Source organism: Microcaecilia unicolor, chromosome 10 (genome assembly GCF_901765095.1).
Source record: "Microcaecilia unicolor chromosome 10, aMicUni1.1, whole genome shotgun sequence".
Classification (NCBI taxonomy): Eukaryota; Metazoa; Chordata; class Amphibia; order Gymnophiona; family Siphonopidae; genus Microcaecilia; species Microcaecilia unicolor.
In genome coordinates, this window is record NC_044040.1 from 68,573,303 (window position 1) to 68,592,417 (window position 19,115).

At 42.8% G+C, this 19,115-nt stretch overlaps 1 protein-coding gene across 1 annotated transcript in view; it reads right to left on the reverse strand.

Annotated features, from left to right (window-relative positions):
• Positions 1–19,115, reverse strand: part of ADAMTS20 (ADAM metallopeptidase with thrombospondin type 1 motif 20) — a 294,657-nt gene that overhangs the window by 218,900 nt on the left and 56,642 nt on the right. The window contains exons 4-8 of the mRNA XM_030215611.1: positions 18,105–18,370; positions 13,764–13,847; positions 11,823–11,947; positions 5,942–5,982; positions 816–921 (exon numbers count right to left, since the gene is read on the reverse strand). Of these exons, the coding sequence (XP_030071471.1) occupies positions 816–921; positions 5,942–5,982; positions 11,823–11,947; positions 13,764–13,847; positions 18,105–18,370 (622 nt within the window). The remainder of the gene's footprint in view (positions 1–815; positions 922–5,941; positions 5,983–11,822; positions 11,948–13,763; positions 13,848–18,104; positions 18,371–19,115) is intronic.

A 19,115-nucleotide genomic window follows, 5' to 3' on the forward strand; every position in this document is an offset into this window, starting at 1 on the left:
AGTAAATAACTAGAACACCATCATTTAGGGGGAAGCTATCAACATGGGTCTACCTTTAAGACAGGTTATTTTACTACAAGTCATACTTAGCACAGAGACTCATTGCATAAAATGGGACCCTGTGCTAAAATAGCACAAGCTGAAATAAAATAACTTGTTTTAACTGTAGCCCACAATGATAACTATGCCCCTTAGCCACCATCATGTCACCTAAAACAAGGCAGCTCCTTAAAGAATTGCTTCAACTGATATCCTGGAATGGGGCAGGAAATATAAAGACCGAGGAGAGGGCCCATCGGTTTTATGGGATCAACACAGGGCTATGCTAGATCTAATCAGCCTGAGGCTTATGTCGAAATGTCAGGAATAACTATTCATGTTCCACTGTTCAACACTGTAGACACTTGCAGAATATCCCAAAAATTCAGCAAGAAATTTATTTTGTGTGTTAGGTTTACTAGTGTTTCTCCCACTGATGTTTCTCCAATGAAAACAAACAAAAAAATGTTTAATTTGTGAAAAAGAGTTAGTTCCATAACTTATTCTTTTGTTTTAGCATGGAATGTTGCCAGGAAGAGAAGACAAATAAGTACAGACTAAGGTGTCAAACATGGCAGAAGTGCAAGGTACAAGCATAACCCAAAATTATGTCTTCTTGAGACAAACACCAAAAGAACAGAGGTCCTCGGTTTAAAATAAACATTGTTTCCTTTGTTAATACATGAGAATTTTTAATTCACTACATTCATCTTTTCGCCTATTAAAAAAATAAAATAAAAACAGTAAGAAAACTTGAACTTACAGCAGATACTTACACATGTCCTAGTTCATGTGCTATAGTAAACGCTGTGCTTAATCCATTTTCTTCACTGATGGAACAGCTGCGATACGGATCACACATTGTGCCTAACTCTGCTAAACCTGAAAAATACAGACATTTATGAATTGTTGATGCCGTAGCATGTACAAACAAAAATACAATATTTGCATCCCTCAGTGGCTCCTTCCAAGAAAAGTGTGTTTACAAGAGGAAGATCATCACTGGTGTATATTCACCTATATTGTATTTTCCTTTCTCGTGCCCTTAAACTTCTGTAACTACAAAATGGACAGATCTCGAATGTAATTAGCATGAGAAGTGAGCAGGAATACAGACGTTCAACAAAATTTCAATCGAGATGTAGAGTTTCCACTAATCAAACAGAAGATAGGCATGCTATTTTAATCACTTCTTCTACTATAATAAAAAGCACCTCCAACGTTCTGAAGCTGACTCCAGGTTCGTATTGGTTCGTCAGATTCGTGAATCTGTCACCATCTCTCTCGGCCCCACCCTCGCGCCTCTGATAGGTCCACCACCCTCGACGTCATCATGTTTTGACGACTGCAACGTCATCATGTTTTGACGTCGAGGGCGGCGGACCTATCAGAGGCGTGAGGGCGGGGCCGAGAGAGAAAGTGACAGACTGACGAATCTGACGAACCTTACCAACCCTTCAATTCAATGAAGCCACGGAGTCAGCTTCACAACGTTGCAGGTGCATTTTGTTACATTACACAGCTCCCTAATTTTTCACTTAAACATCGCAGGGTGGCTGAAGGGGGGGGAAGAGGGGGGGCAACTACCCTGGAACTGGGAGGGAGGGAGAGAGAGGGGGCAACGACCCTGGAACTGGGTGGGTGGGTGGGAGGGAGGGCGGACCCTGGAACTTGGATTGGGGCCAGGGGGACCCTAAAACTGGGAGGGAGGGGAGGGGGAGAGGGGGACCAACGACCCTGGAACTGGGTGAGTGGGTGGGAGGGAGGGTGGGCCCTGGAACTTGGAGGGGGGGCAGGCGGACCCTGAAACTGGGAGGGAGGGAGAGAGGGAGGGAGGGAGGGGGCCCCTGGCACACACTCTCATTCTCACACACACACACACTCTCGCACAGTCTCACTCTCTCTGTCACACACACTCACACATTCACTCTCTCTCTATCACACACTCACTCTCACACACACTCTCTGTAAAACACACACACTCCGAGGAAAACCTTCCTAGCGCCCGTTTCATTTGTGTCAGAAACAGGCCTTTTTTCCTAGTTTGTATAATAAACCAGTTCCCCTTTTAGCTTCTTCTTGTTTTGTGTGTATGTCCAAGAAGCAGGGACTGTCTCTTATATGCCCGTGCAGCACCATGTACATCTAGTTCATTATTTAAAACCTTTATATCTTGCCCATCGGCACACATTTAGGGCCCTGTAAGCAGGCTAATGTTTTTAGTGCATGCAAATTCTAGAGACACATATTCCTATGGGTGTCTCTAGCGTTAGCGCGTGCTAAAAATGCTAGCGCACTTTAGTAAACAGGGCTCTTACTGTACTATTTGCCGTATCACCTTTCAACAGGGATATCAAGGCAGTTTAGACAACAAAACAGCAGATACAAAACGAAAGAATGTTCAAAAGTTTATTGATGATGTCAAATACCAGACTTATTGCCCAACACAGGCCGTGTTTCGCCCAAGAAGGGCTGCGTCAGGGGCAAAAATCTCAGAGATATCATTCATCGTAATAAATGTTATTCACATGAACCTTGAAATGCTAGGTTCTTGATAGAATAATGAGTTCTTGAAAAAACAGCAGGAAGGATGTACTAATGACGATCATCACATGCCTTTCCTCCAGAAAAAACAAGTAACGGCACATTAGTAGCAGTACTACGCAGCGCTGCGTAACCCTAGTAGCGCTTTAGAATTGTTAAGACACTAGCACAGGCCCCCTTTTACCACAGCTTAGTAAAAGGACCCCTAAATGTTGGCACCCTGTTATAGAATTACTTTCTATACAATGTTAATAGGACTTTCCTTTAAGCTAGGTCCATGATATTCAGCCGGCAGCAGTCACCATTTTCAACAGTACAAACTGCTGCCAGCTGAATTTCAGAGCCGCTGAGGGGGGGGTCCAGTGCCGGGACCTGTCTCTCTCCTGTTCCTGACGGGACCCGGGTGATTGCGTTAATCACCTGGGTCCCGACAGGAGCAGGAGAGAGACAGACCCTGGCGCTGGGCCCCCCTTTGAGGCCAGGGAGGAGCAGACACAGGATTCTAAATTGAGGCCCCTGGTTTGGCTGGCGGGGGTCCTCAAGCCCTGCCAACAGAAGCCTTCCTCTTGGAGGAAGACTTCTGCTGGTGGGGATTGGGGACCCCCACCACCCAATGTATGTGGAGTTGTGGCAAAATGTGCCTACCCCACTTTGGGCTCTGCCCCCCCCCCCCAATCTGAAGTCTGGATATGCAGCATCCAGGGGGAAGGGGCAGCAGCGGCGGTCCTGCCCCGGGCCCGGCTCAGACTCTCAGCGGCCCTGCTGAATTTAACCCGGAAATTGAATGATAGGCATAATTTGGGCATCAGAATTAAATGTCCGTGCACTGCCCAGCCACCAGAGGTTATCCAAATACCAGCCTATATTTGGACTACAACACAAACCACTTGGATACAACTAGAATCAGATATGCCGCAGAAGTCGGACCAGATATTCAGTGGCACTATCCGGTTACATGACATTTAATATCTGCTCTAGCTCCAGCCATCAGGATTTAACCAGTAAGAGCCTTCCTACCCAACTGGATGCCACTGAATGTCTACCCCTAAATGTTTTGGGCATTAGGGCAGATTAAATACTTCCTACATTTTTGTTTCGTCCTAAAAATCACCCCAGAATCAATCATGAAAATCCACTGCGACAATCTACCAGGAGCAATATTAAAGTCAGTGCTGTTTTTGGAATCAGATAAGCAACAGGATTTGGAGGCTGCATGAACAGATTCTGTGCTCTACAACGTCATCCTACTATCCAGAGTGAGCTCCACGAAATTCATCCCATCGCACCACATTGGTACTACACAAATGACGACAGTGGTTCCTCTTCTACAATTATGTCAAAACCATGAGCTTCAATAAGCAGACATTTTTCCCAAGATGCTATCCGCCCAATATTCAAAGTGATGGCTCCTCGCCATTTAAATTGCTTGTACATTGCTAACCACAAATATTCAGTGGCACTTAACCGGTTAATGCCGTTCAGTATTCCTGTTTAGTGCCGGAGCTGAAACCAGCTAACTTGTGGGAGTTCTGTGGCAATTATAGCAGTTCAGGGCCACCAAGAGACAGAGTTGGGCCAGTGGCAAGGCTGCTACAGCTGCTGCCCCCCCCCCCCCCACACACATACACACACTTGGGCCGCCACAATTCCTCACCCTCCTCCACTCAGGCCCCTGACTCCCCTGCTCCCTCTGACTCAAGCAGCCACCCCCCCACCCCCTTACCTTCCTGCAGCTGCTCCTCCCTTGATCTGTCACTCTCCTGCTCTTGTGTGCCATACCCCGGTTATTGCATTAACGCAATCATCCGAGTCCCGACACAGAAAAGCAGGAGAGACACAGATCCCAGAACCAGCCTCCCCCTTGCAGGCCAAGCCCAGGGATCTTGTCCCCCCTGCTTCCCCCCCTCACTCGGCGGCCCAGATGCAGTTAAGTACTGATATTCAGCCCTAAACTGCATGATAACCTCATAAATTGGGATGTATAAAATTATGTGGTTCATCTTATACATTTAAGGGCTGAATATTACACTAAGGGCTAGATTCTATATAGGGTGCCCAAAAAATCGGCACAGAAGAATACCCACTTAAATGGTATTCTATAAGCCACACCTAAAGTTTGGTGTTTATAGAATTAACACTTAAGCGGACAGGTTACACGTAAATTTAAGTGCCACCATTTCCCACGCCATTTACGCGTGGAGAACCATTATTCTGCTATTACGTGTGTAACTCAAAACCACGCCCCTGATCCGCCCTGAAACAGCCATGACCCTCCCATTTCCACACCCCCTTTTTAGGACCGTGTGTAAATTGTAGGCACATTAGTCCCAATTAAATCTAATTAGTGTCAATTAGTGCTTGTTAAAAAGCCAATTATTGGCACTAATTGGCTCATTCTATTAAATTGTGCACGCAAATCGGGACACGCCTAAATTTGCACATGCAATTTTTGGTGCCCTTTATAGAATCAGGGGGTAACTGCATAAGTTTTAGTGATCAGATATTCAATGTTAGTTCCTGGACAAGGCCATCACTGATTATCTGGAAATACATCTGGCAACAGATGTAAAAACATTGACTGACTGTACATTGGCTGGTATGTGCATCTGTACACCTTAATTTGATCACCTTGCAGTTTTCGGATAGTTCATGAATGATTTTGCCTGTTACACAAGTTTCTCTTATACAAAATATTGATAAATCTGCTCTAAATTCACAAAGAGGCCCTTTTACTAAGCCATGTAAGCGTCTACGTGTGCCCAACGTGTACCAATTTGGAGTTACCACCCGGCTACTGCATTTTTGGCACGTGTCCGATACACACGTCCAAAAATAATTATTTTCTGGTGAGCGTCCACTACATGCGCCAAGTAGCATTTGACATGCGTAGGTCATTACCGCCCGATTAACGCGTGAGACCTTACTGCTAAGTCAATGGATGGTAAGGTCTCAGACCCAAAATGGACGCGCGCCAATTTTTATTTTGCAAAAAATGTTTAAAAAGGCATTTTTTGCAGGTGTGCTGAAAAATGGATCTGCGCACGCCCAAAACATGTGCCTACACTACGCAGGCCATTTTTCAGCACACCTTAGTAAAAGGACCCCATAGTATGAGATGCTTAGAGGGTGAAACAGTGATCACTAGCAACATTGTACCTATTTCCTCCACTTATATCTATTTGGGAATTATGACAAACAAATCCTTCTGCAATTTGGTGTGCTAATTACTGTAAATTAATTTTTAGGAACCATTTTTGTGGCACTGGGGAGAACAATAGGCAATGAATCAGACATGTTTACAAAAGTAAAGCATTTTATAAATCTATTTTTACTTTGTTGCTTATTTTTAGAAACTTACCTAATGTATCACACTTGTCTTGGACTCTACAGATGTCTTCCCTACAAATAAACAAAGTATAGCTGAAAATACATCTGTGAACATGCTCTGACTAGATTGCAGAATATCCCAAATATTCAGCAAGAAATTTATTTTCTGTGTTAGGTTTACTGGTGTTTTCCCCGATGAAAACAAACAAAAAAAAACCCAAAAGTTTAATTTGCGAAAAAGAGTTAGTTCCATAACTTATTCTTTTGTTTTAGCATGGAATGTTGCCAGGTACTTGTGACCTGGTTTGGCCACTGTTGGAAACAGGATAGTGGGTTAGACGGACCATTGGTCTGACCCAGTATGGCTGTTCTTATGTTCTTGTAACCCATGAGGCCACACAAAAAAATATATAATTTCCCAATGTTGAACAGACAGCTGTAACTCTGAGGGGCCCTTTTACTAAACTGCGGTAAAAAGGGCCCTGTGCTAGCAACGAGGGCCATTTTTGCCGTTCGCTGCAGCCCTTTTTGCCACACCGGGTAAAAAAGGTTGAAAATAGCTATGGCCATGTGGTAAGATTGCTCTTATCACACGGCCATGCGAGGAAAATAAAGGCATATAGGGCTAGATTCTATATATCACACGTAAAAAATTGGCACTGAAATGAAAAAAGCGTAAGCATGCTCTATAAAGAACGTCTTAATTTAGGCGTTCTTTATAGAATAAGCCTAAATTTCCACTGGTTTACAGAATACACTGAGCACCCGTTGACATGACTAAATCTATGCAGCCATTTACACCATGTTTTATTTGGCGTAAATGCCAACGCCTACATTTTGCGCGGACCAGGTGTATTCTATAACAACGCCCATAGATTTTAGAAACTCTCATGACCCACCCATTCCACGCCAATGGCCACATTTTTAACTTTGCAACTTAGAATTTACGCACATCACATTCTAGGATATGTTTAGTTATTGGCGTAAATTCTAATTATTGCCAATTAGTGTCAATAATTGCCTGTTAATTGGCAATTATCAGCACTGATTGTCTTGTTAACTAATTATGTTGTGCATGCAAATATACAATATGACTGTATTTGCACACGCAACTTTAGTTGCATTATATAGAATCCGGGGAGGGGGGGGTGCGCAGCACTGAAAAACGCAATACAGCATTGCAAATAACAAAGCAAGCTCTGGAGCACAGACAAATACATTTTGAATATAACTCTGCCCCCCCATTCACAGAGCCCTCAAAACTCCCCAACCCTCCCCTCCTCTTATGTTCTCCCCCACTCCTCCTAGGAGGTTTAATAAGGGGGGGACGGCTTCAGTTTTTTGACATCATGCCATCTCTCATCATTAAACCTCCTTGGTTGCCATCCACTTCTATTTCCTGCTTGGCTACAGCCAATCTGCTGAACCTGACAGAGCCCTCTGACCTGCCTGCTGCAATTCTGCTATATGGCAGAGGGTGGGGCAGCGCAAAGTTTGCTCTCCTTCCCAGCTTTCTTCTGTCTCACTCCTGACTGTGACCAGGTAGCTGAGTCCTTAGTCCTGTAGCCTATTTCCAGCAAGGAAGGGAGGGGGAGAACAAAGTAAAGCTTGTTGCTCAAAGTGCAGTTGCCTGTGTACTGAAGAAGGGAGATGAATGCAGTGGGATGGATAATAAACACACAGGAAGAGATGGAAGCAGGTGCAAGGGATGGAAAGAAAAATGAAAAAGTGTGTGTGTTGAGGATAAAAAGGGACCAATGAGGAAAAATGGGGACAGAGGAAGCTAGGGAAGAAGGAAAAAGAGGCAGGGATAGAAGCTAAGGAAAGGCAAAAATAAGCAGATGGAAGAAGCTGGGGAATAGAGATATGGAAGAACAAGAAGAGAAAAATGGCAAAAGGCAGATTGGGTAGAGAAAGAAAAAAACTGTAGGGGTGGTGAAGGCAAGATTGTGGAGGGACAGAAAGGAAGGCATTATAGTGATTAAGAATGAAAGGAAAGTGGGGGACAGGATATAAAGAAAAGGCATGAAGAAAGAGATAGAAGTGAAAACTGAGAAGAAAATGGAGAGATTAAGGAGGAAAGAAGACAGGAGAAGAACACAGCTCTAGTGTTCAGTGGCAGTTGTGATAGGTGGCAGTGTTACAGTAGGAAAAGTACACGGGGGGTTGGATAGAAACAGCATATGAGGAGTGACATAACTATTACACATATATAACAGTAGTGCTATCCTTACCCATAAAACAAGAGGGACCAATGGGGATGGGGTGCAATGAATATGAGCCCTCCCACTGCTCATGGCTGAACTTATAAACCTAATAGCTTTGCACACCTATACACATCCTCCAAAAAAGAAATGGAACATTAGCATACAGGGCCGGTCTTAGGGCGAGGCGACCACACAGGGCCTCGTGCTCAAGGGGGCCCCGCGCGGCGCGCCTCCGCCACGACCGCCCGAGTTCCAGTCCCCTGCCCTCTGAATTTTAAAAGTTACCTTGTCGGGTTACAGGCAGCGGCAGGTGGCAACAGTGAAAAGCGTGCGAGCTGCTCGGCGCTTCAGGAGCCTTCCCTTCCCTCTCAGCTGAGAGAGAGAAAGGAAGGCCTTGGAGCTGGGAGGGAGGGAGGGGGAAAAGAGGGGGGCCTTGGAGCTGGGAAGGAGGGAGGGGGGCCTTGGAGCTGGAAAGAAGGGAGGGGCCCTGGAGCTTGGAGGGGGGCTGGACCCTGGAGCTCGGAGGGAGGGGGATGGTTCTAGAGCTCGGAGGGGATGGCCCAGGAGCTCGGAGGGAGCTCAGAGGGAGGGGTGGGGGTGGAGCTAGGGTGGGGGCGGGCTAGGATGGGCAGGGCTAGGATGGGGCCCCATCAAATTGGTCTGCAAAGGGCCCCACACTTGTTAAGACAGGCCCTGTTAGCATACCTCATAGGGAAAAAAACTGTTGTTCATTTCTGTTTGGCTTTTTCCCTGATAATTCAATAATTTTTTTTGTATCATGCATTTGCTTTAGTAAAAGTTTAACACTCATAAAAACATTTTAATGCACATTAATTAAGTTAGAGCAGAATTGTAGAAAGGATGTCCAATCAGAATTTAGACATCCAAGTCGTCACATCTGAAGCTCACTAGTATCTTAGAACAGGATCTGCCAATGAAAAGCTTGTTCTAAAATACATGATGAAATGGACATTCATGTATTGGTGAAGTGCATTATGAACATTCATTTTAGAAAAATAGACACCTAAATTATCAACAGAGAAAACATAACATCTGTGTGGCAGCATATGAACATCTATCTTATGAACTGGCAACATAAATGTTTATCTGCTGGAATATAAATGGTTATGTCAGCCATTTTAGAAACATAGGAATCCTTTTACTAAGCTGCAATAAGCACTAACACATGCTTACTGCAGGTTAAATTCCACTACAGCAGGATGCCTAGTTTTGTGTTTGGCATGTGCTACCCATGTGCTAAAAAATAGAAACTGGGGATGTGTTTGGGGGTGGAGAGTAGATGTGCTCAGCACTAATCAGCGCAACTGCATCCTACACACTAACCAATTAGCACATGGTTAGTGCGAGAACCCTTAGGGGCCTTTTTACTAAGCCGCGTAAGCATCTACACGCACCAAAATGGAGTTATCGCAAGGCTACTGCGTGGCTCTTGTAGTAATTTCATTTTTGGTGAGCGGCCGATATGCACAGCCGAAAAATAATATTTATTTTCTGCCGCACGTATCGGACGCGTGCCAAGTGACATTTGGCCCATGTAGGTCCTTACCACACAGCTACCGCGTGAGACTTTACCACTAGATCAATGGCTGGCGGTAAGGTCTCAGACCCAAAATGGACGAGCGGCAATTTTGATTTTGCCGCATGTCCATTTTTGGCAAAAATTTTAAAAAGGCCTTTTTTTACAGGTGCGCTGAAAAATGGATTGGCGCACGCCCAAAACCCGCACCTACACTACCGCAAACCATTTTTCAGCTCACCTTAGTAAAAGGACCCCCTTAGTACATAGGAGGTGGTAAGGGCTTATGCACTAATGGCCGTGTCGTGTGCTAGTTGGGAAATTAGTGTGTTAATAGGGAAAATAAAATGTGCAGCCATTTTACAGGCACACTAACACTGGCCTAGGCAAGCAGGAAACCTACGCGCTAGTAATAGCACAGGCCACTTTTTAGCAAGCTTAGTAAAGGGCTCCATAGACACCTATTTCTCCTGAAATTGTCACAGAGTCCAGTATCCGTTGCCAGTTTTGCTTGCGAGGGAACATCAACCACTGGGGAATGAAGGAGGTGACCTTCCATACTCCCTCCTGTGGAGTGATGCTCAACAGGAGCTTTTTTCTGAAATCTGGATGTACCGGGTAGTAGGTCTAACTTCGAATGTTCATCTTTTTAGATATAAGCATTCATTCCCCTTCTGAAATGGAGAATTAGGTCTAAATTATTTAAATGGCAACTAAAAAAAAAAACACTGAAAAAAATTACTTAGTGCTAGTCTATAAATAGCACTTAGTGCCGGGGAACCTCAACTACATTTAGGCATGACCATTTACACCAACAAAGTCTTGGTGTGAAACCTCACAACTAAATTAGGCACAGATCCCCATTATTCTATAACAATGCGCATGAATTGTGGGAATGCCCCTGATCTGCCTATGACCTTCTCATGACCATACCCCCTTTTTGGACATGCACATAAATTTAAGTGCAGATCCCGTGCCCAAATTTACACACATAAATATTAATTAAATAAAATAGCACCAAGAATTGCTGGTTAAGAAGCCAATTATTGGTGCTAATTAGCTCATTATTCAATTAAATTGCAGATGCAAATTGGACACACACCCTTTGCACCTGCAATTTTTAGCGACTTTTAGAGAATTTGGGAGTTAATGTCTATTTTGGGGCAGTGACAAAACAGTGAGTTTTCAGGCCTGTGAATTGTAAATAAACAATTTCATGAAAATATATTTCTTCTAATTGGCCAGCAGATGGCACTTGTTTTCAGTTTTAATGCTGTTGCAGAAAAGATTACTTTCTCTTTTCCAATTTAGCCTTCAGAAAAGGGGAACTTGCAGTACCATTGGCCAGATACTTTCAAAGGTTGGTGCTCTGGGCTCTAATTGGTTCTGGACTTCAAATCTAGCCTGGAGGTACTGGATCTTTCTTTAATCTCAGTATGGAGGTACAGAGGAGAAACATCTCTGTCCTGAGATCCTGTTCAAGGCCTGTGAACAGATAAGTTCCAGAACTCCCCAGGTGCTACCCAGGTAGTACCAAATGTTTAGATAGTTTTATAATTGATCCATATTCAGTTATCTGTTATTATTTGCTGAATTCACCTTTTTCTGTTCTCTGTTCAAGTTCTGTGATAATAAACTTACAGTTTATTAGCTCTGCTGTCCTGGACAGATTAAGAATCCTGGTTTGTATTTTTGGGTCTGGAGTGTGGTCCCAATGTCCTAGAAATCACCAGGGAATAACCTGAGAGTGGGAGATTAGCCCAGAAGCAAGCAGGACCCAGTCGACAGGAGGAGGGTGCTAGTATAGAGCACATGCCCAGGTGCAGGTGGGCCTGAGCAATGCTGGGGACAGACCCTCCAGGTGGCCGCAGGATTAACCCCAGGCAGATGATAGGCATTTCATGACAGGGGCCCACTCTACTCTCACCCAAATTACACCCAAACCATGCCACCTTACCATTTGGATATTCTTCTGTTTTAGACATCCATATCCTGGCTTTGCAAAATCGAACCTTAGACATCTAAGTGCCGATTTATGGCTGTCTAAAATGTGAATGGCACTTCTTAAATAAGCACCTTAGAATGCAATAATTCATAAGTTAGCATGCATTAAACATTGTAAGGCACACTAATGATGTGACTGTGCATTAATAAATGTGCATCCCTACCTTGTCATAAGCACGGCTGTGTCATGATGGAATGGGTGGGTATCATCTAGGATGTTCTGCATTTGTTGCCATACACAAAAATTATGTAGTGTGGCAGCTGCATTAAAACTGATGGATGGTCCTTCCTAAACAATAGGGAAGACAAAAAAAATGTAAACACAATGCATGCATATATTAGAAAACTAAAGTACGATGGAGTTAAATTAACTAAGCACATTAATATAATCCAAGTTTATTTAGAATTTCTTATCCTGCTCTCAGGATACAATCAGGGCAGCTTACAATCTAATAAAAAGAGAAGTGTGCAAAAAAAAAAAAAAAAGAAAGAGGACATAACAGTGAGGAGAAGAGGGGCAGAACTACAATAATATAATAGGATAGCGGCTGGGAAAGACATGTCTCCCAAACTCCTTATACTCCTCCCCCAGTCTTCTCTTCTCCATCTTCCCTATACCATACCCTCCCAATCTCTTTCCTTTTACATCTCATACCTTGTTTACCTTTCCATGTTCAATTCACATATTCTTAAAACCTTACTATTACTATGTTTATTACAGTTTGTAATATTCTCCTTACAATACTTTGTAATTCTATTTACTATGTAAGCCGCATTGAACCTGCTGTGTGTGGGAAAGCGCGGGGTACAAATGTAATAAATAAATAAATAAGGAGAGGATTTGAAGCTTTGTGGAAGTCCAGAACCCACAGAATGACCACATCAAGTATTGTAGGCATCAGTAAAAATATATGGTTTAAGGTCGGTTTTTAAAGTGTCAAGGGAGGCTTGGGAGTGTAGAAAATTAGGCAAAGCATTCCATAGGCAAGGACCTTGTACCGAAAAGATGGAATTTCTTGTGTGTTTGTGACTGATCAAATGATAAACAGAAATGACAAACACGTTTTGGGAAGAGGATCTGAGAACAAGAGTTGGGCTATAAGGAATTAGAGAGCAGGAGATATAAAGTGGTTCATTAAAAGTAAGCGTTTTAAAGACAAGTAGTAGAAGTTTATGGGGATCTTTTACTAAAGCTTAGTTATTCCTATGGGCCCTGCTGCAGATAACTCGAGCTAAGCTTTAGTAAAAGACCCCCTATATGTTAAATATATAGGAGGCAATTTAACCTAGTTGAATCAAAATGGTGTGGTTACTCTAGTCCAGCATGAATAAAATTAAAACTAATACACTGCAGAAGAAAGCATACTTTTTAAATTTACAGTTGTGGTTGCTCTATTTCTGACTGCTCATTAAGGGGCCCTTTTACTAAGCTGCAATAAGCACTAAAGCGTGTTTACCACAGCTAAAAATGCCTACTGCCCAGTGCACTCAGGCATTCTGCAGTAGTTTTGGGATTGACGTGTGCTACCCACGAGCTAAAAAATAAAATTAATTTTTAATGCTGGGGGCAAAGAGTGGGTTTGTTCTGTGCTAATCGGGTACTGAACCTGTATTGCCATGCGCTGAATATTGCATGGTTAGTATATGAGCCCTTACTGCCTACAAAATAGGTGTCAGTATGTGCTCACGGTGTGCTCACGGACTAAAGGCCACATACTAATGGGAAAATTAGCATGTGGCCATTAATGCTGGAAATGAAAAAATCAATTATTTTTCCCCTGTGGTAAAAATGGTCTTAGCAAATGGGAACGACCTGAATAAGGACACACTAAGACCACTTTTAATCACAGCTTAGTGAAAGGGCCTCCTAACGCCATATTGTTGGTGGGATGACCAAGGCAAATTGAGATACCCCCATAGGGGATTTCTCTTCCCTGGGGAGAAAAAAAATGATGCACCTCCCTCACCATCTAGCAGCTTGCTTTAGCATTTTTAGAATGGAACAGACTGAAGTGCTTCAAGGACCACTGCCTCTTACCCAAGTCAAAATGATCCCATAGTTTTTGCCAAAATAAATTCATAACGACACATATGCACATTTGTACCTGTTCATTGTGAACTGCAACAAGCTTTACAATCATGATGTTAATGAGATTTCCAATGCTGGGATCTTTATAAATTGCTGCAACCTGGAGAAAAAAAATGAAGATTACATTTGTGTGTATATTGAAAATATATTCCAACAGGAGAAAAGAAACAGCTTGAGTGGAAACCTATATCTTCCATGTTTAAACAGTTAGAAGATGCTAAGGTGCTGATCTGGGGACTCATCTGTGTAAGAAAGGCTCACTCTGTCCATATCGGTATTTTCAGTGGCATCGTCCACATAACGCCGCTAAATCCAGACAGATCGCTTTGGCTCTGTCCAGATAGTGCCAGATAGTCCAAGATGGAGCCTGGGAGAAGTTTCCACTTACCCGGTTAGTGACGATTTTCAGTCCACTAACTAGATAATTACCCGGATAACGTTAGGACAGTAAAAAGGTTCTCTTGGCTTTATCCATATTATAAAATGGCCACACAGCTGTCCATATGGAAGAATGTCCTAATGGTTAAAACAGCCAACTGACAGCCAGATCACAGATCCAAAGTTTGCTAACTACAGTGTTTTGCAATTTTTTTTTTTTAATTGTGAGCACTCCAGGGACAGAAAAATACCTTCTGTGACTTCCTTTATCTCCATTCAGCAGAGAACTGCTCAATCAGAGCACCTTACTGTAACCTGGACATGCAAGTACCAGTCTATATATGGATGTCCATCTTTTTAGACTTGGACGTCCCTTCTCCTTCTGTAACTGGAGTTGAATGTCCATATTTTGAGCCCTCCCTAGTCCCACCCAAAACATGCCCAGACCGTGCCCCCTTCCCATTTGGACATACTGCAGCCTTATCCTGCTTTTGTAAAATTGGAATTTGGACGTCCTTGCAATATGGATATCTAAATGCCAGTTTTCAGGTGTCCAAAATAAGAACACAGCTTCTAAAATAACCACCATAGTGTTCTAAAACCTTAGGGCCCCTTTTAGAAAGGCACACTAGCATTTTTAGCGTGTGCTAAAAATAAGCGTGCGCTAAACACTACAGACGCCCATATATTCCAATGGGCATCTGTAGAATTTAGCTCAAGCTAATGATTTTCGTGCGCTAAAAATGCTAGCGTGCCTTTGTAAAAGACCCCTAAATGTTATATCATAGTCCTGGAACAGTCCCTTTTTCACACAATTCATCTGGCTGATCAATTTATTCAAAGCAGATGTAAACCGTTATCAACATTCAGAGATCAAACAGATACTATCAAATATCAGAGTAGAAGAGTAGCCTAAAGGTTAGAGCAGTAAGCTGAAAACTGTGGCTCTTGTGACCTTGAGAAAGTCACCTAATCGTCCATCTCCTCAATGCCACTATCACGCCCCCTCAAAAAACAATTACAAAAAACTAAATACCGCACACTTAAGACTAAATTCTATATATCACTGTCATGAAATGCCTAGCATCTGACTGGGGTTACCCCTGTGGCCACCTGGGGTGTCTGTCCCCAGCACTGCTCAGGCCCGCCTGCACCTGGGCACATGCTCTATACTAGCACCCTCCTCCCACCAACTGTGTCCCACTTGCCTCTGGGCTAGTCTCTCACTCTCAAGTTATTCCCTGGTGATTTCTAGGTATTGGGGCCACTCTCTCAGGGGTCCCACAGTTCCTGGAAAACACCCACAGACCCAACACACAAACTACCAGGATTCTTAGTCAGTCCAGGACAACAGAGCCAATAAACTAACAAGTTTATTGTTACAGTAAACAGTGAATGTTTGAAAAAAAATCAGGTGAAAATGTACAGCAAGCAAAAACAGATAACCAAAACAAGAATTAACATTAAAACTAACACTTGTTACTACGTGGGTAGCACCTGGGGAGTTTCAGGAATAACTGCTCACAAGTCTTGAACAGAGGACAGAGATGTTTCTCCTCTGTATCCCTAAGCTGAGACTAAAGAAAAATCCAGTACCTCCTGGCTAGATTTGAACTCCAGGGCCAGTCAGAGCCCAGGGCACTAACTTTGAAAGTATTTGGCCAATGGTACTGCAAATTGCCTTTCCACAAGCTTAAACTTGAAAAGAAAAGGTCTTTTTCTGCAACAACTTTAAAACACAAAACAAGCACCATCTGCTGGCCAATTAGGAGAAATACACTTCATGAAATAATGCAGTTCACAGGCTTAGAAACCCACTGTTTCGTCACAATCACGCCTATAAATCTGGTGCCGAAATGAAATTTGTTTAGGCATATTCTATAAAGTACACTTTAATTTAGATGTACTTTATAGAATAAGCCTAAATTTCCACGCGGTTTATAGAATATGCCGAGCGCCGGTCCACACGACTAAATTTAGTCAATTATGCCATGTAAAACCTGGTGTAAATCCCAATGCCTAAATCAGGCACAGAGAGGGCGTATTCTATAACAATGCACATAGATTTTAGAAAAGCTCATGACCCGCTCATTCCACATCCATAATCATGCCCAGAGACGATCCTAGATCGGCTGCCACCAAGGGCAGATTGCCGATGTGTACCCCCCCCCCCCCCCCCCCCCAGGTGCAGCACGACAACCCCCTCCCCCCTCCAGGTGCATACTTAGCTGCTGGGAGCAGCCGCGCGGCTCTCGGCTCCGCTGGCTCCCTGCTCCCTCTGCCCCGGAACAGGAAGTAACCTGTTCCAGGGCAGAGGGAGCAGGGAACCAGCGGAGCCGACAGGCACACGGCTGCTCTCTGCACCCCTCCAGCAGCGTGCACCTGGGGCGGATCGCCCCCCCCCCCCCGCCCTTGGTACACCGCTGATCATGCCCACTTTTCAACTATACAACTTATATGTGTACATGTTGCTATAACATTTAGTAAGCCAGATTGAGCCTGCAAATAGGTGGGAAAATGTGGGATACAAGCGCAGCAAATAAATAAATAAATATCTATGCGCACTACGTTACACAATACGCTTACCAAGTAGTGCACGTAAATTCTAATAAATGCCAATTAGTGCTGATAATTGGTTAACATCCAATTATAAGCGCTGATTAGCTTGTTAACTAATGGAATACACTTTGATTTCCACGCGAAAACCTTGGCACGATATATCAAATCCCGGGGAAGGTGTGTGCATAAATGTTAGCTCCAATGTTACAGAATTGCTTCTCATATAAATAGTGCCAGAAGAGCAATTTTGACATGACATTAATGAAATAGAGTTTCTTGTTTAGCAACCACCAGCAAATATGTAACTTCTTTTAAAAAACTAGCCCACAAGTTACTTTTCCGACCCTATCTACGCCACAGTCAGGCATCACACTAATAAATAAATAACATAACAGCATGTCAAGTCAGGAAAGAGGAATTTTGGAATCAGAAAGTGTGGTTATACAAAGACGGACCCCTATTATTAAAAAAATACATAAATAAAAGTCCACAAATGTAGAAAATGAAACATACAAAAACAAATAGGAAAGAGAACATATACGGCGTAGTTCCGGAATACATGACAGACCTCATAGACTTACCAATAAGAAACAAAGTCAGATCATCAAGATCCTACCTAAACCTACACTACCCAAATTGCAAAGGACTGAAATAGAAAACAACTTACGCAGCCGGCTTCTCCTACATAAGCGCATAACTATGGAATGGGCTCCCAAAAGCTGTGAAAACAATCCACGACCACTTGAACTTCAGGAAATCACTAAAAACCAACCTCTTCAAAAAGGCTTACCCCAACAACCCCATGTAACCCTCTTCACCTACCAACACAGCATGACTATGACCGAACAGGACAACACGCAATCTTCAACCATTCCGACCCTCCACTTATACCTCATACGATCACTATACAACTTTGTATTTGCTATCCACCGACTGGGCAAACGCCTTTGACGGTACTATGTAAGCCACATTGAGCCTGCAAATAGGTGGGAAAATGTGGGGTACAAATGCAATAAATAAATAAACAATGAATAAAACCCAGAAATAAAACAAATAGGAACGAGAATAATGAATAAGACCAGAAATCAAGCAGACTGATTTTTTGAAGAATCTAATATTGCTGTTTTAAGGCCAAATCTTGAAGCGTATTATCATTCACACTTGTTTAAAAACTAAAGGGCATAGTTATCAACATGGACTACTATTAAGATGTATTATTTTACCAATAACTCCTGCTATTCTAGCACAGGTCTCACTATATGCCATGCGACCTAGTTACTAGTAACTGAGGTTAACAGTAAAATAATTCATCTTAAACGGTAGCCCCACATTTAAAACTTCCTCCCTAAGGTGGTTATACTGAAAGACTGATTTACTGGTAGGATGACATTCCCTTGGACTATGGTTTAGATTAACTTACTATTGACATAAGTGTTAAAACATAGTGCTCTAAGTTGTGGCCATGGTGGTGAACCATTTTTGCATCAGCTGTAACCATAATCTCCACATATCTTGGATACGATAGAAACCGTTTTCTCCGGGAGTGAATATATCTGCTCTTATTGCCCGAAGATGCTTGTTTCGAAGGATGCCGCTGAAGTATGGCATTGTGTAAAGCACCAAGATCTTCATTTAAACCACTGGAATTTTCAGGTAATAAAACACTTTTCTTCATGCTCCATCTTTCTGTAAGGAAACAAAATGAGATAATTAACGTTCTGTATCTGAACAGGTTCAAAAATAAAAATTATAGACTAAGTACACTGCTATCAAATGTCTTATACAAGGATTCACTAACCTGTCTGGGAATCCCACAGTCAGTCAGATTTCCAAGATATCCATAATGAATATGCATGAAACAGATCTGCATGTGTTGCCTGCACTGCAAATCTATCATTTGTATATTGATTGCGGATATTCAGAAAGCAAGACTGGTTGAGGGTCTCCCAGAATAGGTTTGAAAGCCACTTTACTACGTTATACAACCACAGCAGGATTATAAATGTTTCCTCATATTACACAAGGTAACTCCAGGGGAGATCCCACAATCCTGCATACATTCAGGTTCCGCTACACCCTCTATAAACACAACCAAACAGTCACCATTTCGTTTGGGATTTTTTTAATAAGCATTATATTAAATTGCCTTGTTTTTTCACTGGCTCTTGGTTAAATAATGTGTTAATATTAACATTATTTGTACTTATTTGTAAATATGCATATTTTATAGTCCATCCTTACTTTTAAAACATACAGGGGTAGTAAAATATCACATTTTTCCACAGTGAAATTTACCACACAAGTCGCTAAGCTGCAGTATCTCAGCACCACAGGTTAATAACTTGCACGGGAAATTTCTATGTTGCATTGAGGCAGCCAAGACATTGAGTGATTCTGCCAGCAATAACACAAAGATACGGGCCCCTATCTT